Source organism: Corapipo altera, unplaced genomic scaffold, assembly GCF_003945725.1.
Source record: "Corapipo altera isolate COAL_440 unplaced genomic scaffold, ASM394572v1 1, whole genome shotgun sequence".
NCBI classification, from domain to species: Eukaryota; Metazoa; Chordata; class Aves; order Passeriformes; family Pipridae; genus Corapipo; species Corapipo altera.
Window position 1 is genome coordinate 13,174,418 of NW_020884873.1, and position 21,665 is coordinate 13,196,082.

A 21,665-nucleotide genomic window follows, 5' to 3' on the forward strand; every position below is an offset into this window, starting at 1 on the left:
TTATGATTACATTACAGTTTGGAGGTTTTTTACAGCTTTACTCTGTCTGTGCCTGTGAGTTCTTTTTGTCTGAGTACTTCCCAAATGAAGTCTTAGATCTCAAATACTATATGTGAGCCTACCAAAAGTCCTGTTTTGTCTAGTGAAACATATTTGTAGTAATCATAAGTTCCACACCAAGTTTGTTCATTACTCTTTTAAGGGAGAATTTACTCTTCTGTTTTGCACTTTGTGTATTTACTGTTTACTTTTTAGTAATTTATATTCAAAGACATATTGAAGGAGGCAAGTAAGGCACAATGGTACTGACATGTCAGGTCTTTCTTTTCTGTTGCCTAGGTGGCTATTTCATTGTTAAAGGTGTAGAGAAAGTCATTCTTATTCAAGAACAGTTATCCAAAAACAGGATCATTGTGGAAGCTGATAGAAAGGGCACAGTTGGCGCTTCTGTTACCAGGTATGGTAAATGCCTGCAATTACATAAAGGAGGTAAACTCAAAGCTTTAGAACTTCATTGTTGTAGTTGAAATAGCTGTGTAGGTTTCTTCCATGTATAGCTGAACAGGAAAAAGGTGTAGATATTCAATGTCCCTCTTTTGCTACTGTCATTTTGTTTGCTAAACATCAATCCCAAAATCACTTAGTACAGTATTCCCGCAAAAATCAGTGAGAGTTGCTCATGTGCTTCAGGATTTACCCCAGATTAGGAAAAGCAAGTTTGAATTTTTAACAAAGTGCACTTCCTAATTGATGGTGTTTGGTCTCATTTTGCAGCAAGTAACATGAAGTTGCTGCAGTGGGAATTGGGTGTAACCTTTTGTCTGCCTCTCTGCATCAAATTGACATAAAAACTTTTAAAGGCAAAGACAGTGGAGAAGGAAACAAATATTTTTGTACTGCACAAATTACTGAAAATAGCAAGGTAGTTTAAATTTGACCTTTCCTCCATGATTAAGTTTTATTTATATTTTGTTTGCCTTCTGGTTGGTTTCTTTTTAAGCTGCATCTGGTATAATATGGTGCTTGTCACTCGAATGTGAGGGCTGTTTTTTCTTCTCCAGAGGCCTCTCACACATCTCTCCTAACTACTTTACTGTTTCACAGTAAACCTAGATGAGGTTAACATACAACAGAGTACGGTTACCTCATTACTGTTGTTGCAGCAGTACTTGTGCACAGTTTGACCTTGCTGGTTACATCAAAATTGATGATAAAAGCATGCAAAGATGATTTTGAAAAGTGCAGACTTCTACTTGCCTAAGTAAGTATCTACTTACCTAAGATATTACTTAGGTAAGTATCTACTTACCTAAGATATTCCAAATAGTCCCCATCACAGGTGATAGTACTCTATTTCCTTGGAAATACAGGCTGATGTCTGGCTGTTTTAATATAATTTTTTAAAGAGGAGAGAGTGGGATTAATTCAGCTGAAAGATTGTTCAAGCCTGCTAAGTTTTCTATAAAAGATTTTAGGAGTCAGTGCAAACATTCTGTTGGACATAATATTATTTTTTTTATCTTCAGTTCCACTCATGAGAAGAAGAGCAGAACAAATATGATTGTGAAACAAGGAAGATTTTATCTGAGGCATAACACTCTATCCGAAGATATTCCCATTGCTATCATATTTAAGGTAATACAGCTGTTAGTTTGGGGGAAAAAAAAGGCAGAAAAAAGCTGTGCCACAGCTCAAGAAGGAAGATCGGCAGCAGCTCTCAAGTTAACGTGTACAGAAGGACTTGGCAGGGCTTAGAGATTGGTTTTTTTTCCCCCTGGAAAGTCCTCTTTATTGTACAGCAAAAAGGAGAAAAAGTGCCGCGTTTTTCTGCGAGGAGAGCACTGCTGTGCCAAGACAAATGCCTGCCACCCCCTCACTGCCTTGTAAGGTCCCTCTGTTGCTGCAGAAGGTCAGAAGGGTTTTGGTTTGTTACGATTTATGTTGCAAGCTCATGTTAAGGGTCTTTGGTTTTGGTCCCAGCTTGTTCCCAGCTGTGACTTGTGTAATGCTGAGTAGTTAAACACCCTTTGATTCGGATTCAGGGATATGGCATAGCCATGAGCTCATTTATACATGACTTCCAGTCATAGCTGTAAACAAAACTGATAGCCTGTGGGGCAGTCCTGCAATCCTTAGACCTATTCCTAAATCCGATAAGATGACTAGAGTGGCTGCATTTCCTGAGCAGTTTACTTCACCTGTGAATGAGCCTTGCCTCGATCCCAATACCTCAGAATCCCTGCCTTTTCAGGGAGACTCACCAGTATCTTCAGGGCAGTGAATGCATGGACAGGCATTGTAGCTTTGAGGTGATTTCTGGTGGGACTGACAAAGGGCTGTGAGAGGCATCCTATTCTAATTCTGGGCAAGAACTGGGGAGTATTTGCCCCTCCAGCTGAGCTGGTGACAAGGCTGTGCCTTGACCCTGATTGCCTGTGAAACTGCCAGAACTGCTTTCTTTCACTCTCTACTTCTCCCTTTCATTTTAATTCACTCAAGGGTGCACATACTGAATGTGTGATCAGTGTGACATAACGATGACTTTTCCCTAGCTGCCTAGCAGGACCAGGAGCAGGCTGGTAGCTCATCTGTCTGTGGAGTCAAATGCACAGACTGCAGCCACGGAGGTTTTGGGTGGACATGCACTGTCCAGCTGCTGGAGAAAAAAGGAGGGCATGGCTCATGGGACTTGTCCTGCCAACAGCTGGGAACTCCTTCCTGTCCTATGATGCTCTGCTACTGCCTGTGGGTTTGCAGCCTGATACACTGTGTGTGCAGAAGGAAATTGGGCAACAGCCTTAGAGTCACTGTTCGCAGGGAAGGTGGCTTAGGGCACAAAAATACCGCTGCTTGGATCTAGGAAAAGCCCTCTTTTTGTCTTCACTGTAGTGTTTTACAGCACAGGTTTGTAGCGGTAGTATCAGCTCGAGAAAATGATTTGCCAGGAGAGGGCAGTACGTGCTCACGGCATCCGAACAGTCTGTGCCCGCAGCGCTGATGTGTTGGCATCGGCAAGTGCAGGCTTGTCAATGTGACCACAGCTCTTGGGCTGGGTGAGAGCTGTAAGAGTCGGTTTTCACGTAGAAAGTGCTTTGGTACTAGAAAATAGTTTAATAATTGAGTTTAGACTTGAGAAATAAATATCTATTATCTCTGATGAAGCAAATCTCTTCGAGTTGGAGGATGTTTTAGTGACAGTGTTAAAGGAGGTTGAGAAATTATTTATGGACAGAAATGCATGTAAAAGTGCCAGAATTAAGTTAAAACCTTTTGTGTTTCATCAAAGTGTTAATGTGGCTCTTAATCCATTTGCTCCAGTACCAAACAACTGGATTCCACCTTCACTTACAGACTTTTATTATATTTTGTCACCCCATGCTGGTACAGACAAATACCTGCTCATGTAGAGTAACTGGTCTAGGTTATTAAGTCTGAGGAGATTGTTATTGGGTTATTTTTCTGAAGCAGGATTCTTCTGACTATTTGATCACCTTCTGACAGTGCTTGCTATAATTATCTATATATGTATCTTTTATATTTTAAATAATCTTGCATAGTTTTTCATCTATTGAATAAGAGGTTACAGTTTTTAGGAGCTCTTGGCTGTACTGCTTTTTAATTGTTTATGTTGATTTAATGTAGTAGCAAATTAGCTGAGTGTTCCATTCTTGACTGGTACTTAACTGTTCTCATGAGCAGTCATTTTCCTTACCTTCCCTTTAATGACATGAAATTCGTGGATCTTCTATCCACTTTCTGTGAGTCTCCATCTGGAACCTATAGCAGTCACGAGTCTCTGATCTTTCTTTCTTGGGCATTGCTGTGTTGTGGTATTGCTTTGTTCTATTTAACTACTAAAAGCAAGGTTACAAACACAATAGCCCTGAAACTGGAGAATCCCTAAGTTGGGGATCCCTGTCCAACCTCAGCTCTCTCGTATTGGCGGTATTGTAAACAAGAGATTTGTTGGAAAACCTAGGAAAATAATTCCTTTCTGCTGACACCAAGCCTTGGGCATAAAGCCTGTGTCTTGTTTTACTAGTAGATATTCTGCTTCTTGTCATGTAGAGATCCACATCTGCAAGGGCAGAGTTAAGCTGCACAGACAATCTTAAGTGCTGAAGTTTTGATTACCTTTGAATCCTTGCCTTTTACTGTAGCCAACTTCATGTATAATTTCTAATTAAAAATAAACTGAGAAAGCAGTGGCAAATACTGCTCTGCATTTCCTCCCAGACCAGCATCCAGGCTCCGAACAAGTTCCACAGACCTCTGCGTTTTGACTAAGAAAACAAATAGTTATTGGTAGAGGGCTGCTATGCAGTGCATGGGCCACCTAGAGGGGACAGTGTTGTCAGGGACTCCCTGAGAGTCAGTGGGAGAAAGCTGAGCAATTTTAAATTGCCTTTCTAGTCCCAATAGCTTTAATTGACCTGGTGTTCCTGCAAATCACTTAAGAAATAGATCAGGTGCAGAAAACCATTGTAATATTAGAGAAAAGAAAGCAAGTATTGGAGATCTGTCATCTACTGTGGATTTAAAGCTACTGCAACTGTAAAGTGGAGGTGCACTAATATATCCCTTAGACATATTTGTCAAAAACAAGGGCTGTGAAATACAGAGCATTAGAAACACCATCTACTGACAGAGCTGACACCTAAAATTCCTAAAGAGCTCCCTAGACTGCAGCATAAGATCACCCTCATGTTCCAGGCATAAAGTCAGGGAAGACTTAAGGCAAGACCTGAACATAGTATTCCCTGGCCTTTCTTTTGGTGAGGAAGCTGTGGGGAGGCGTGGAAATAGGGTGGATCTAAAGATCCCTTGATCTGGATATGTAGGGGGACTGGATCATGTAGGATCACCCTGAAGTTCATCCTTATCTGTAACTGCAAGCCTGAATGACCTTGTTCTGCTGCTTTGATTTGCTACCATCCAGACCTGTAAGGATCTTTGGGGTTGGCACATTCAAATGTTTTACAGCCAGTTGTGCCAAACACATATGAGTTGTGGTTTTGTGAAGTTTAGCACATTGACCACAACTAACTGAAATTTGATGGGCTACAAAAGGTATAGTGTCTGTTGTAGGACAGACTTGGAGGATCTGCTCTTCAGATGTGGAGTTGTTAGAGACTTGTAGCTGTGCTAGCTTAAGCAATCTTCCCTAACCTTTCTTCTTAGGAGTGACAAAAGCATTTGTGCAGTCCCTATATATGTAAATGCAATCTTTGGTTTGAAGTAGTGATATAAATTGGACAGTTTTGTCCCCAAAGTATGTATTCATTGAGGTTTGAAAGGGCTATTAACTGCCTTGTAATGGGAAACAGACACAGCTAATTTGCTTCCTGCTTACTTTGTAACACTTCTTCATTAGTTAATATAAATACACAACCGCAGTGCTATTTAGGATGTCCTGAGTTGACTTGCAACCCGGGGAGACCTTTGTTTTAGCTGTGCCAGTTGTGCACAGCTCCTGGGGCTGTGTGAGCTGTGCATAGTGGCTTTTTGAATATGTCAGGCTGTGAGATACACATGCTTTACCTGGGGGGCTTGAACAGGTAACAGTGAACATTAGGGGACATATGGAATATTTGTGTAGTATGTAAGGGTGTTTCTGTCCTGAAAAACATCAGGATTACAGGTGAGATGGTGTTGCTGGTTTTGCAGGGAGCTCACTACATTGCAGTGAGTTAGAGCTTCTCGAAGGTAAGGGCTGTTTTTCTCTTGTGTTCATGCTCTTGATTTGGTAGACTTGAGTGAGTCCTGGGAGCTGAAGTAAGTGAAGGTTGCATGCTGCACCAAAACTGGTGAGAGAAGGAAGAGAATTATAAGTAACCTAGAGGGACTTGAATGTTGAATTTTACGACCTGAGTCACTAGATGAAGTATCTTTAGTTCATGTTGGAGCTATAAGGAGCTGCTCTAGGACCTGCGGCAAAAGATTTGAATAGCAGGTCGAGTTTCATTTTTACAAACCTGTGTTAGTCTTGGAGCTGTTTAAGTGCAGCTCTAGAGGAACAGCTGAATGGTGGTCTTACTGAATCTGCAGGATTATGAGTTCCCATGGCTGTAGTTTCATAGCTCGTATCTTCTGAATTATGAAAGCTCCAAACCAATTCTGTCTGTGATTTCAACCTTGAACTTCCCTGACATCTTTTTAATCCAGTCATCTGCCTGTCTCCATTCTGTAATTTAGCCTGATGGACTGCAGAACTACATTCTAGGGAAGTGCCATGGAAACGCCTAGACATCATCATTAAGACACCAGCTGGGGGAGGAAGAGCTGGGCTCACACTCTCTCATGCAGCGCTCTCCTGTGTACGTGTGTGTGCACACACAAATATCGATGTGCACGCGTTTTGGTCAGTGGGAAGCTCTCTAGTCCTAAGAAGTGATTGGCCCTATTTGGACCACTTTCCCACTTGAACTCAGGATGATCTGAATATTCTGAGTGCTTGCTTTGACCTGTCTGTTTTATGTCCGTTGACGACTGGCCTTCAACCACGCTCTTCAGCAGCCTGCTGCCATCTCCCTCCTCATCCTTTGGCTGCCACTGTCAACTTATGCCTTTACAATGACTCCTTCTCCCCTCCTCTGTAAAATTGTCCCTATGTGGCATTGCCTTCCAATCAAAAAGAAACAAGACATCTTGTCTCCTGGTTTGCTTTTATGTTGATTCCCTTTCCCTCAGCTTTGTTCTGGGACCGTAAGTGCTTTAAGCTTAGGGCCCATTCCCACATTGCACGTCCTCAGTGTTTCTGTAACACAAGCAACAACCAAGGAATATTTTGTTGCTTGTTGCTAATGTTTTGTTGCTAATGAGGTTACAGGCTAATTCTGAAGTAACTTTTTTGTTTTAGTTTGGTTTTTTAGTTGTTGGATTTTTTGGGGTTGGTTTTTTTTTTTTTTTTAGAAGTGTAACATCAGGGCCAAATTTACTGAAAAACTAAGTGTTAACATTACAAACTGTCTGATAGCAGCATGGGCCTGTTGCTTGCCCTGTTAGTTTTGCAGGTAGGTGTATTTTTGCATGCAAGTTTGCTCAGGATTGTTGAGATTATAGAGGAGAATAAATAGGTCTACTTTTAGGCTGTTGTATCAGCACATCATCTTCAATCATTTGCCTAAGTTTTTAGTCATTACTCATAAATTAATTTCTCCCCATTTGCACATATCTAACATATATATTTGGTGGCAGATCCTAGCCTTTCCCACTCAGAAATTCAGAATTCTCAAGTGAATTTGCTGCTACACAGTTCAGCTAGAAAATCTGTGCTGGTGTAATGAAACATCCTATTCTCATCTTTTGATCAGCGAATCATCAAGTTAGAAAAAATTATCAATCCTCTTTAATTTACTGTGCCTTTCTGTTTTTTAGTGGACAAAAGAGCATAGTAAAAATGAAGACTGACTTTTTTTTCCACTTGTTTTTTTCACTTATTTTATGGCACTGTCTGGTTGCCATCCCATAATTAACCTGATGGACAGAAATAGGGTGATATCAGCTTGCAGTTGATGTGCTTTAGATAAATACATTCGTGGTATATGTGCCTAGAATGGCACAAGAATTTTGTTCTTCTGTAGGCTAAGTGCAATAATTTTATGAATCCAGTTGTCTTTCTAAACTAGTTTGCTGGTCAGCTATTAAGTCCTAGACACATGGAAAAACTACTGTTGTGAAGCTTCCATGCTTTTGTAGACTTTCTTACGAGTCTAGCTCTCGGGCAACAAGGGATTTTGTTAACTTCTCTGCTGAGGTTTTTTAACTACTGTGTGACCTTATTTAAAAGGGTGAGGAAGTGTAGTAATACTTGAAAAACAGAGATCTCAACTGCAGTAATATCACATGGGCAAATGCTGGTTCTGAAAAGAGCCTTGAGATCAGAGGGGTAACTACTCAGTGGGAACAAATTGTGATAAAACACACTTACCCAGTGAAGTAATGGTGTCTTGATTTGGCACTCAGCTCTGTCTGAGATGGTGGAATTGTGATCTGTGCTTTGCACTAAAAGAAGAGTGTCCTTACCCTGTTATGAGCGTATGGTACTTTTTCACTCCTTTTAATTTCTAATAAACCACAAGGTGAAAAGACAGAGTTTGAGTTTAAAGGAACTTCAGCCAATCACTTCTTTGTTGAAAAAGAAAGAAGTGAAAGAAAAAAAGAAAAAAAGGAAGCTGGATACTTCACAATTAGAGCAACAGTTTTGCAAGGGAATAGCATTAGCTAGGTGTTAAGCAAAGTGACACTCAATGAAGGCAAAAAGAAGAGAAGGTATTTCTGCATTTTTGAGGAGAATGTGACTTTTTGGGATACTGCCAGTTTTTAATGAGAACCAGAATACTAGGATCTACATAGGCCATTATTTACAATGGTCTTTGTGGCAGGCAGTTTGGAGAATAATGTGAATGCAAACGTAACTTCCTCACAAAGTTCTGAGAAACATATTATAACTCAGCCAGAAGAGGTTTAGTGAGATTATTCCATTTCTTGGTATGGCAGTGCTCCAGGCAAATGTGTGAAGGGGGGAGCTTTAGCACCATCTGGAATCCACAAAAGCCTTCACTGCTGGCTGCCACCTTGAAACACTTACTGATAGAGAGATTTTTCTAAACCTGTTAAGAGCTTTCTTAGTTTATTAAGCTCTTTTCCGCGGTATAAAGTCTAACAAGGTGTCCAAGGATCAGTGAAATAACAGAATGTCTTTCAAGTGGAATTGTGAAGTCATCTTCTAAATGCAGAGAGCTGCAAAGGAGGTAAATTGTAAACGTTTCTCAAATATGATGTGCTACATCACAGTCAGCTGAGTTTGCAGAATTGCTTGTGGTAAGAGACTGTGTGTACTCTTTCAACAAATTTCATCTTCCTTTCTTTATTCTGACTTGGTTTTCATTGTTACACACGTTGGATTGTTATTACCTAGTTTCTTTTTTTCTTAAGAAAAAAACCATAGAATTTAACTCTTATCAGTGAAGGAAAAAATGGTTCCCCAAAAAGTCTGTGTGTTCCTGCTGCTTATCAAGATTTCCATTTAACTTTCTTCCATAGCTAGAATATGTGCTGCCAGTGCCAGATGGCACAGTTTCTTAGAGAAGAGCTAGCTCTTGCTTAGTAGTAATGCAGACAAACAATACCAAATTAGCATAAGCAAATGTCAGTGAGTTAACATAAAGCCTTGTTATTTCTGTCTTTTCTTCTTTTCCTAGGCCATGGGTGTTGAGAGTGACCAGGAGATTGTACAAATGATTGGCACAGAGGAACATGTGATGGCTGCATTTGCTCCTAGCCTGGAAGAATGCCAAAAAGCTCAGATCTTTACACAGATGCAGGTGTGTCTTTTCACATGGCCAGAGGCCATAAAAATCCAAAGACAGTGGGTATTGACCACTTTGCTGTGTCAGCAGTGGACATACACTTTTGTTTTAAGGTTTGTTTTGGGGGGTTATTTTAAGCTGTGGCTTTTTAAGGGGTCAGGACTTGTCAAACATGAGACTTTGCTCTCATTACTTAACTGGGGAAAAAAAAGTCAAAGTGAAGAAAGGCTTTGTTTTCAGAAGCCTGGTGTTATGTTTTAATGGCATAAGCCTATATATGACAAGTAGCAATGTCCGTAAAATTAGGGGTTTTTTCCTGAGGACTATTCCCATTTTTAAATAGGAATTGCACACCCCATTTCTCAGAAGCCCTATTAATGTGGGTATGACCATTTCATTATGAGTAGATGTTCTCCTCCAATTCTAATCTCTTGTATGAAGCCCATAATAGTAGCCACCCTCTGTCCTGCTAAAGACTAAGCAGAGTTCTCTTAGCTCATGTACTTTTTTAAGCAGCTGGAACATGGGCCATTTTTCTGGGAGCATTTCCATCATGTACATATTAATCTGCTAGAAGAAGCTTTTGAAGATTAATCTTAGTTTGCTCTTTTGTTGTAAACTTTGCCAAATCTTTCCCTGTGTGATGCTGAGTGTTGTAAAGTGAACATCTTTCTGGGTTTCATCTTCTGGGGCTTTTGAGGGTTAGAGGTAGCTTAAAGAGCTCCTAATTCAGAGTCAGAAGAGTGAAATGGTGATGCTAGAGGAACACAGATGAATGTGAAGCATCCAGGAGGGTAGAAAAACAGAAATACAGAAGTTACTCTGTGCCAGAAATGTCAGATGAAATTAATAGAGAGTTAGCTATTTGTGGAGGAAGGTAAGAGATGGAAAGGATAGTCTGTCATTTAGTAGAGAGGGTAATTCTTTTGCACAGCTTCATGGCTTCGTTTCCAGGCAGGAACTTCCTGTGTGGGCTTGGATAGTTTCTTGACTCTGAATTCTGCAGATTGATTGACAACTGGTAAGAGTAAGAATCCATTAATCACTGTAGAGTACTCCAGGAGACAGATGTGGATGCCACACAGTAGCTTTTGTGGATATTAAACAGTGAGTGCTACCTCATGGTTTAATATCTGAATGAAACTTAGCAAGTACACAAAAGAACCAGAGGTTAAAATTCTAATAAATTAACTAGGTATCTTTTGCATTTATAGAATTCTTATTTCTGTATCTCTACAATATTCTTTTAATATTGTAGTATTTATGTATATTCACCACTTTCCATTCCATATGTCATCAACCTATGATAAATATGTTGTATATTTAATTATAGTAAATTGTGTGAATTTTCAAGAGGTTTTTTTTATTAGCATCACTTACATCTTTGCTGGTTTGCAGGTTGCTTGGAGTTTGTATCATCTGTGGCTGGTGGGATTGCACATGTTGAGGAATACATACAGATCTCCGTATGTGCATATTTGTGTAGGTTATAATTCTGATATTAACTCAGGTTAATTCTGTTTCTTGACAGGCATTGAAGTACATTGGAAACAAAGTAAGAAGGCAAAGGATGTGGGGAGGCCCAAAGAAAACAAAGATGGAAGAAGCCCGAGAGCTGTTGGCTTCAACTATTCTGACCCATGTTCTTGTATGTAACGTTCTAGTTTTTTTCTAAACTGGGATACGGTCGTGTAATTATTTATGCTGTGAGCTTTGTTGGCAGAGAAAAATGTCTTTGATGTCTTTGTAGCTGAGATAAAGTAAATCATCCTCAAAATAAAGGGGAAGACTTGGATTGAGTCAAAGAAATCTTTATGAAATCCTGTACCACTGAACTACTTATCATACTATGCATTTTTTTTCTGCACTGCCAGGCAGTATCAGCTCTTAGTTCAGGACCTTCATGTCATGACCTATACCTTTATTCTGATTTACTTTCATTTGCTATCTGTTTCAAAGTCACTAATGTATTTTTTTTTGCATTTTTTAAGAAAATAAAGCTCACAAATCCCTTTTGTAACTCCTCAGTCTGCCCAGATTACCAGTGATTTAAATGGATGTGTTTGTCTGAATACGAACTAAGGAATTGATCCTGAAACATTGGTATATTTTTGTTTTGTGAGGGTTTTTTTGATTTTTTTGTTTACAGGTGAAAGAATTCAATTTTCGTGCCAAGTGCATATACACAGCAGTGATGGTACGCAGAGTAATTTTGGCTCAAGGAGAAAATAAAGTAGATGACAGAGACTACTATGGAAATAAACGTTTGGAGTTAGCAGGGCAGGTGAGTTTTTACTTCAGAGCAAAATGTTGTTTTGGGGTTTTGTTATTATCTACTTTTAAAAATGCAGGATAGGGAGCATTTGTGTCTTCTCAGTTGAAGTGTTTTTCCTCTCATTTTATTTTTGTTGGCTTTTCTGTGTTGACTCACAGATATGCTTCCCCAATTGAGACTAATAAATTATATCCTCACTTCTGTATTGCCTCTTTATACCAGATAAAAGGACAGAGCAGTGCAAACAAGGCATCACTTCTAGTTCTGTTGTAACACTGTTAGTGCTAAGAAGACAGCATTAAGATCCATCTTCCAGTGTTCCCCTCTAAGCAGCTGGGTAAGGGAATAAACTGGGAACAAGGAAGTGCCTGCATGTCAGGTCCAGGCTGTGGAGAACCCAGCTTGTGTAGCAGCTCACAGAACAGGCACTCAAGCCTCCTGTAATTTGGAGCCCATAAGATTGCTTATTTGTTGTCAGCTGCTTTTCTGGCCTCTAGAGTAGCATGAATTAACAAAGTAAGTGGTTCAAGGTTAACTGGAGCAACTAATGAAAGTGGATTGTGTGGACTTCTCTGCTTGCAAAATTTTGGCACTGGAAGTGGTGGAATCAGTAACAAATGGCTGTGAAGGAGGGGAGTGGTTTGAGGTCTCTGACTGGCACCATTCTTCTGCAGAGAGGGTGGCAGTTCTCAGCTATTGGCCAAACTACATTCCCCTAACGCTGTGGGAATTTGCTTATCAGATGAAGGAACTGCATGGATTTTTCCTTGCCATGTGTGGTTATTTGGTTAAACAGTTTGTATTAGGATTGGACTTACTTGCTGTGCTCAGTGTTAATGTAAGTTGGAGTTTTGGTATCATCCCTAGTTGTTGATCATGATCAGAAATTCAGACCATATACTAAATGTACCAGATTGCAGAAACTCTGCGTCTCTGCTGCCCACACCATTTGTATTGGGTTTTCTGTTGCAGCACATGTAAAAATATCTGTTGCTTTTTGTTCATATCCCATGAAAATTCTCATTTTATTGTACTTTTTAAGATGTGTGCTTGCATGTTGTCTCACACTCTTCCTTCCCACCCTGCCCTGTCCTCCATGCACACATGTGAACACACACACAGAGGGCATGCAGTAATTTTAGAGTAAGAAACATGTGCTTTGCTTCCTAGTTTTCTGAAGAAACTAAGATGACACTCTTGAATGCATTGAAAGCGCAAATATAAGGGAAAAAAGTCTTCCTAAGCTGTTAGGAAAAGAAATTAATTCTTCAAATTAGTATGTTTACTGTAAATCAAATTTTTAATCTTCTGCTAAGGCAGAATATATTTCTAAAGTGTAAGGGGTAGTAAGTGGATATTAGGGCAATATTCTAATGGGATAAATATTTTAAGCTGTAATGGATTTATTTGGTTTCAGGTGTAATGTTGTTGCTGTAGTTCAGTATGACTGTAATCAATAAAATTAGTTGTTCCTATGTCATTGTATTGTTCTTACTTAACTGGATTAAAGGATTAAAGGAGTTTTTCCCTGAGATTTTTAGGGGCAGAAAGTAGAACAGGTAAAAAAGTTTTCTACAAGCTGTAAGAAGAATGCTTCTGCTCACACAGGTGTTAACAACCAAAATAGTTTTAAATTAACTGGGAAGAGGTTTTAAATGTAGAGGGTCATCTTAAGGAAGCCAATATATTTCTTTTCTACATCAAGAGGAACTATTCAGGGGTTGTAACATTTGATTAAGAGTAGTTTTTTCTCTCTTGTCGTATTTTAAACTCTAATTTCAAGCTGAACACTTGAATTCCTCTTTGCCACATTATTGGTGAAATATTAATTTGATTGGATTACAGACTAAAAAGTGTGGAGATTTTTTTCCAGTTTCTAAATGTTTATGTTTAGCTAAAATTTCTGTGGATAAAATGGTTGGTGGTGGTTTGTTTGTTTTGGGCTTTTTTTTTTTTTAATGCCAACATGTTCCTGGCATAAAAATCCTGTTGATTTACAATTTGAATAAAGAAAAAAAAAAAAAGAAAGTATTCCCATGCGAGAAGAAAAACATAGCGGTCTAAACAATGTAAAGACATAAAAGGCATTGTGTTTATAAAAATGTGTGAAAACAATAGCTGCTAATTTCACACCCCATGGGACAAGAGAATACGAAATGTGCTTTAGCTTTAGATAACAGAGTTGTATCCACTCGCCAAGCTGGTTTACAGAGCTTTCTCTTAGTCTTTCTGTCACTAGAGGCTCTGTAGGCCAGGTGCCAGCTGAGGTGTTAGCAAAACCTACCGATTTCAGGCTTAATCTTTTCACCTACCTTTTCTCTTTCCTTAATGTGTTCATTATTTGCTAAGCATTACTCTGTTCTTTGTCCTCATTTTTTTTTTGTTTCTAATGCAGCTTGCTTTGTATGGGTGAGATATGGAACAGCACCAAAATCCGGCACCCTGGAAAGCAAGGGATTTCTACCCTGTGACAAAAGAATACCGCCTTGACTTCAGAGATTGCCTAATCCCAGCTGTTCTGATAATATAATTAAGGCTGCCTAATGTCTTTAATTTTGCAACCAGTTTGTGTGAAAGGGAGAATTTGGCACTCTAAGGGCTTAAACGCTAAATAGCAATCTCAAGGCGCCTAATTAGAATTCTCTGACATTAAGCTAATTGCTGAAACTGTATTTCAGCAGCTTAACTTCTTTATTAATTTTTCTTAGGATTTTCAATGAAAATCAATTGATGAGCTGTCAGTATTTTTTTTCCTTAAATATAATTTGCTCTTTCGTGCTCCTTTCTGAAGCAGGCTGAAAGACCTTGGACTAACTATGAAATCCACTGAATATTATCAGTGGCATTCCATCCTTTTTCTTTAATCTCTTGCTCTTGACCTAGATAATGTGGTTATTGTGAGATTCTTCTTTGCCAGATAGTCAGAGCTCTTACAGAGCAAGAATCTGTGAGTGAAATTGGAAAAGTATGACACTTAGCAAATAGTAGCAAGTTGCTGTACTTGGGGTATAACTCACGTTATTAGTTCAGGGAATGGGAAGGATAGTGTGGCTTTATAATCCCGATGGCATATGGAATTATGACATTTTTGCAATTTTGTGATCAAGGAAACAAATATGTAGACACTTTCTCAGTGATTTTTAAGTGTTCCATTAAATGTTTTGTTAAATGTTTAAAGCTTACTCAAACTTGTGGAGATCAAATGGATGCCATGGTTTATTTCAAAGGAGTCTAGTTCTTATTTAACAAGACTAACGGACATCTTAAAACTGTGCAGGTTCCTTCCTTTTACTTTTTCTCTACTTTTGAAATTCTTCCCTCATAATCTAGTTTTTGGAGACTCCAGTGGGTTCTCCTTCCTAATACAATGCTTCATAAAAGATGCTTTTATTTCTGATGGAAATCTTACTTAAATTAACTGTGATATCACAGATGAGTTGCAAGTGACTGGATTTCTTTTGACAGTGGTGACAGTATAACTTTTTAGCTGTTAAGGGTATTACAAACATCAGAAGGGAAAGAAGGTCTGGGACAACTTCCTTTAATGCCAAGATCAGCACTAAAAACCCCATTTTTCAAGCAAAATGTCTCTGTTCAGAGTGGTAATAGAATTCCATTTTTGTCAAGGGTTAGCATACAGCGTGTGTTGTCAATGGTTTTACAATTTAAGTGTTTCTTGTGTCTTAAAAAGTAGACTGTCAAAGATAATCCAGTCTTGCTCTCTGAGAAGGCCAGTGGGAGCATTTTGTTGCAAATCAAGGATCTGTCTTGAGTTTCCCAGTGTTATTTGCTGTACTTATATTCTTAACTGCATTTGTGATGCCAGTGAGGTAGCTTATAATTTAAGTTAGCTGCTTTACAGTGTCATTTGCCAAATGCTTTGGTCAGCCCAGCTGGGGAATGTAGGTAGAGGAAAGCAAATGAAAGCTAGTGGACAATCCCAATGATAGGGGAATGAGTGGTTTGCTTCCTTGTCTCCAGAAGGTGAGGAACTGTGGTGACTATGTCTGACAGAGACAGTTACAATTCAGTTTTAATTCTGCATATACAGAAGTTAAATGGTACAATTGATTCCAGAATGTCTTAGCTGTGATGGATGAATACATGGATTGTTCAACACTACAGTATTTGTACGCTGGGAACTACCCTTTCTGGCTTTGGTAGCTACTGTGTTTTTAGTTCTTCTGGCACTTGGAGCTGCTGCAGAGTTGAGTCCCAGGACAGGACTGCTAGGCTTTCGAATTTACCCTGTTTGTTTGCAAAGCTAAGCATTGCGAACACTTAAAATGTATCATGTAATGCAGATTTAAGTGTTTTGAAAAGCTGTTAATGTCTGCAAGGATAGGCTGAGCAAACTGAAGAAGCAAAGCAAATTGGAGAGTGAAAAAACTCAGATCACAAACTTTGGTAGCCTTTTCTTTTCATGGCTATTTTCACAACTAGAAGTTATTAATATACATATACAGGAAATAATTGGTTTAAAAAGCAGCACTTTTAAATGGTTCTATTGCTGGGTTGTTTTATTTTAACTGACAAGAAGGATAAAGGCAGAAGTATTAAATGTGTTTCCCCTCCCTTTCTCCATTTCCCTTAATCCAGCTGTTTTGTATTTCCAGCTTCTTTCTCTTCTGTTTGAAGATTTGTTCAAAAAATTTAACTCTGAACTGAAGAAGATTGCTGACCAGGTAATCCCCAAGCAACGTGCAGCTCAGTTTGATGTCGTGAAGCATATGCGTCAAGACCAGATCACCAATGGCATGGTCAATGCCATCTCCACAGTAAGTGGTTTTGTTCTCATTTTGGTATGTGAAGTTTTTTCACCCTAGTGGAAAACGTTATGGAAATGTGCAAATTCTCTTCTGATGAATCTACTGGTTTTTGTTTGAAGAGGGCATCTATTTAACATCCTTTATAGATTAAAGTTACAAAACTCTGTCACGGGCAGGGCTTTTGGAATTCACTGAAGAATAAATAATCATCAAGCCACTTTTATTTCAAAGTGATGTTTTTGTGTTTGTGAAGGAATGGTAGAAACAAGCAAATTTAGAATAGTGATCATTGTATTTATCCAAGGTGCTGTCTTCTAGGTTCTACTTGACTGTGGTATGTTTTTTTATTATTGTCTGAATTTAGCTAGAGTCTGGTTACATCATTTGTCCACAAGATGGTTGGAAAACAGCGTGAAAACAAACAGAACCAACCGACCAACCAAAAACAAATAAACAAAATAAAAACCCAAACAACACCAAAACCCAAAACCAAAAAAAAACCCCACACCAAACAAACCAAAAATCACAACCTTAAATTTGAGCTCTTTAAGGGCAGTGCCTTTTTATTTTAAAGTTGCTACTATGAACAAATTTTCAACTTACAAGTTAGTATTTCTCTGCTAATGATACTGAACTATTTAACAGGGAAATCTGCTGCATGCTATAGTATTGAAAAAAAACCCCTGATAATTAGCCTTTTAAATATTTTTCTTAGTTGGATTTTAGCCTGTGTCTGCCTTCTGCTGGAATGGATATTTTCATTCATGCCAGTGGACAAGAACAATAATAGTTACTAACTTTGTATTTTACCTCAGACATCTACTAGAGCAATTTGTGAGATTGTTCCTGAAACCTGTCTACTCACTTGTAAATTACTTTGAAATCCATGATTTTTTAAAAGAAATTAGATTAGACTTAAGTATTTTAAGAGCTGGTAAAAATTGTGGAACCTAATTTTTAATCTTTGGAGCTCTTGAGAAGGCTTTCCTGCCTAGCATGAAATTAAAGTTTTTCTTTTTTGGTTCTTGTGAACAAAATTAACTCCACGAATTGCATCCAAAGCCACCAGCAGTCTGTAACTTACAAATCCTGGTGTTAAAGCTTATCACTGTTTAATTTTATGAGTGCCTCAAATGTAGTTAAATCTCTACAGTGCACGTAACCAAAACAATTGACAGATTTGTTTCTCTAAATGCTGGGGCTTTCTTCTAGCTGTTGCCAGTTTTTCCATTTGGACTGACAGAGATAAATCTGCAAATATTCAGTACATATTCAGTAAAGTCTTCCTTCTTCCACTGTCTTTGGACTTTTTTTTACTGCCACATAAGCAGTTAAACACCATCTGCTCTTAAGCATTGAAAAATAATTTATCAGGAACAATGCCCAGTGCATACTATTCAAGAGATTAAGCAAATACCGTAAAAATCATTCTTGGAAATGACAATCTCCAATCTCACCAGAATGCTTCGATGATATTCTCCAGGAGCATGAAATAACTCAGCAGATTCATAATTACACCAGTAACATGCAAAAGAATTCATAGCCCTGCTGCATCAACTACAGTGATGTTCAGTGATATTTCCTACAGGTTGTCTTCTTACCTTGGAAAATACCAGAAGAGAGGGTAGGTCAGGCAATAACGCCACAGACCTGATAGAAATTTCAGCATCTGAAGAATCATCTGATGCTACTGGGGGAGCAACTTCCCGTTCACAGGAGTTCTTGATAGGGAGTTCTCAACTGAGGGTGGTCTCACAACTGCCCTGGGCCCATTTTGATTTGGGATTTTGGGCAAGTTTTAAAGGATTCAGCACAAAGAATTTTTCGTAATGTTTCTTCAGGCATCATTTTTACCTCCTTTTTCCTCTAGTCTTTTTGATTTCAGATTCTTGTGGGCAGTGAAGAAGAAACCACATGGTAATTGAAACTACAGATGCAATAATTTCTAGTGTGAGGAAAAAAATACTCATTTATTTTGGTCTTCCACTTATATTCCCATAATTCCTAGTCTTTAAAGAATGAAATGGTCAGTGAGTGAACCCTTCCCAAGAATGCTGAGGGAATGAACAGGTTTCTTTTGACTGCCTTACCGTTGGGCATTTCGTCTTCCCATTTTCTGTTACAAATTTGAGACTATTTGATAGTCTCTTCAGTAGAAGAAAACAGCAAAATCAGTTGTATCGGTGGTGGTTTCTCGCTGTTCATCACTAAATGGGATTGTGCTGTTAATGTGTAAATAAAGAAGCCAAGGAAATCACCTTCTAAAAGGGTTTGGTGTAGTATAGCAAGCAAGCTTCAAATTATTTGATAGTATTGGGTAGCTGAGTTTGTCAAAAAGGCTACAGGAATTAGTAGAAGGCAATCCCTGGGGAAATGTTGTCTTTGGACTGGCCAGTAACATGGTGCCTGGAGTAAGTAGTTGTATTTCAGACAGAAACTTTCTGTGCCCAGTGACTCAGGTGCTGAGAACTGTATCTGGCATAGATGTCATGAAGGCAAAACTTGTAATGCCAAATTTCAAGATTACAGTAGAAATTATTAAATCTGCTTGGCATTGAAACATATTTGTGTCCTAGAACATTGTCTGAACTCTCTTTTCCTAATTAAAACCGCAAGTGATAGTACTTGTGACAGTCCTGAAACATGAAAACTCTGGTATATGCATGGATCTTGCATTTCATACTTGGTTTAATCCTACCAGGGAAGTTGGGTAGACCTACTCCACACACACACACACTCTCTTCTGTGAGAAGACACATCAGTGAGGTTTTTTTCTCTGGATTCTAAAAACAAAAGGCTTCAAGAAAGTACAGAGGGCTTTGATGTCAGACTTCTCTAGCATAAATGCCTGTGCTTCCTACCAAAATAACAAATCACGACAAAGGCAAAAGTGGAAGCTGGTGGGATCTATTGTAAAAGTGTTACTTCACCCAAAGACCTTTTTTTACAAAAAAAAAACCCAACAAACTATAAAACGGGAACAGAAAACTCAATTTAGCTAAATTTGAGTATAGATTTATCTGTAAGGGGCAGATGAAGAAGAATCTTTTGTGATTGACTATATAATAGCAAAAGTATCCTCTCATCTGAAAGAGCAGTTCTTTTGTTTCAACTTTTTTTTAATACTTAGTACAGATACACTGTAACTAGGAGTTTATATGCAGATACGTAATTAGAAAGTTGTTTTATATAAATGGGCAACATTTGCTTTGCAAAGCTCCTCAGCTATCATTCTGTCTAGATACTGGAAAAATTCAAGACAAGGATAAACTGAAATAATTTTTTTAAAACACTAATTTTGTTCTACAGGGAAATTGGTCTCTAAAGAGATTCAAAATGGACCGGCAGGGTGTGACGCAAGTATTGTCCCGCTTGTCTTATATATCTGCTCTGGGAATGATGACTAGAATCTCTTCTCAGTTTGAAAAAACAAGGAAAGTGAGTGGTCCTCGATCACTACAGCCATCTCAGTGGGGGATGCTCTGCCCTTCTGACACTCCTGAAGGAGAGGTGAGAAATTGCTATTTTGCTTTCTGTGTTTCTTATCCTGAGGAATGGAGACACCTGTTTATTTTGAAGCAGGTGATCCTCCATCAGAGGAAGAATTCTGATGAGGAGGTTTCTGGAGAGGTAGATTGTCCTCAGCCTGAAAATACAACTTGTCCATCTTCTGACAACCCTCTTTACATCCTGGTCTTCCTTACTGTATTGCCTTCTTTCTCCAGAGTGGAAACAGTTCTGAAATCATTTAGCTGTATGAGAACAACATGAGGACCCCCCCAATTTTGCTGCAGAACTACTTATTCTCTTTTGATCAGAGCAGAGGGAAGGAAGTCCTAAACTCCTGTCCCTTTGTTCTGTAATAAAAGTTCTGGTTTGAAGTTACACCATCAACCTGCAATTTTTCTAGAAACATGTACTGTTATTTCTTTAGCCATTAGCTTGAGGAACAAAACCACCTTTGTATATTTTACATTAAAGATATCATCCAGTTATTTGAGCCAAACAGTTGATGCTGACAGTCTTTGGTTTGTTTTCCTCTTTTTCTCTTTTTTTTTTTTTTTTTGTTTGAATATACTGGAGAGGGGGGAACTCTGAACTTCCTGTGTTAGTATGTAGTCAATATGAGCTAGTCTCATTAAGCAGCTGAAATATAATTGCACTGTATAACATATTTGGATCTTTTTTCATTTAAAAGCATCAATGTTTGTGTCAGAACTTACAGAATATTTGGAAAATTGATAGATAGACTGATTTTGTATTTCCATTATGCTGCTGAGTAGCTGTTGCTTTGAAGAGAGAAATACAGCATTATACATATTTGGATAACTTAAGAACTACAACTTCAGTGCCTATATTTTTTATTATTTTTATTATTTTGTAAATGCTAAAACACTGGAATAGAAGGAATAAAATATGTGTGATGTGTTGCTTTTTTCTTTTTTTTTTAGGCTTGTGGTTTGGTTAAAAATCTTGCCCTCATGACTCATATTACTACAGATATGGAAGATGGCCCAATTATTAAATTAGCCAGTAATCTTGGAGTTGAAGATGTCAACTTGCTCTGTGGTGAAGAACTTTCATATCCAAATGTGTTCCTTGTTTTCCTTAATGGTATGTTACTTCTCAGCAGTCTTGACTCTGATTTGTTGTTGAGGGAAAGTTAGGCTTCAGAAACCCTCCAGCAATTTTTGGAACACGGTAGATGCTGTTTTCCACGTGTGAATAATTTCCTCTAAATATTTCGATAGGGTTGGGCAAAGTGGACAGGCCAGATCATGACACTTAGCTGCATGAAGTTGGGTCTTCAGAACTCTGACTGCAGATGTCTGTAGCTGAGAAATTGAAACTTTTTTTCAAATATCAGCCCTGTTTTTAAGCCCGCTTGCAGAAATACGTACATTCGACTACAGATTTTTTTGCTTCTTCAGACATAGGCCAAGGGTGGTGCCATTCATAAAGTACTTTTAAAAGAAAATAACTGCTAAATTTGTAATACATTTATAAATTCAGAGCTTCATTTACAGAAAGTCTTTAGTAATCTGTAATCTCTATTTGTTTTTATATGTATTCATGCACTTTAAAGTGCCTTTAAGAACAGAAGCATCTATTGTTTGCAAAGTTTAGCAATGCTATTCTCTTTAAAATCACCTTTTAAGGGACATGTTGCTTTGTGAATGATTAGAAAAAAATTAGACTTTGGAAAACAGGCCTCTCTTCTTTGTTAAAGGGATGATTTGGCACATGTGCTTTGCCTCTGCACGTTTGTGTTTCTTTTACAACTGATCTTGTAGTGTTTCAAAAACAACA

General features: G+C 38.4%; 1 protein-coding gene across 2 annotated transcripts in view; it reads left to right on the top strand.

Annotated features, from left to right (window-relative positions):
• POLR3B (RNA polymerase III subunit B) overlaps positions 1–21,665 on the top strand; it is a 75,470-nt gene that overhangs the window by 9,308 nt on the left and 44,497 nt on the right. The window contains exons 8-15 of one of the 2 annotated variants that reach the window (XM_027664939.1): positions 340–457; positions 1,527–1,635; positions 9,204–9,326; positions 10,843–10,959; positions 11,461–11,595; positions 16,203–16,364; positions 19,665–19,865; positions 20,807–20,969. In XM_027664939.1, the coding sequence (XP_027520740.1) occupies positions 340–457; positions 1,527–1,635; positions 9,204–9,326; positions 10,843–10,959; positions 11,461–11,595; positions 16,203–16,364; positions 19,665–19,865; positions 20,807–20,969 (1,128 nt within the window). Of the gene's footprint in view, positions 1–339; positions 458–811; positions 923–1,526; positions 1,636–9,203; positions 9,327–10,842; positions 10,960–11,460; positions 11,596–16,202; positions 16,365–19,664; positions 19,866–20,806; positions 20,970–21,665 lie in introns of those variants that run through there. The other variant, XM_027664949.1, reaches the window with a different exon arrangement.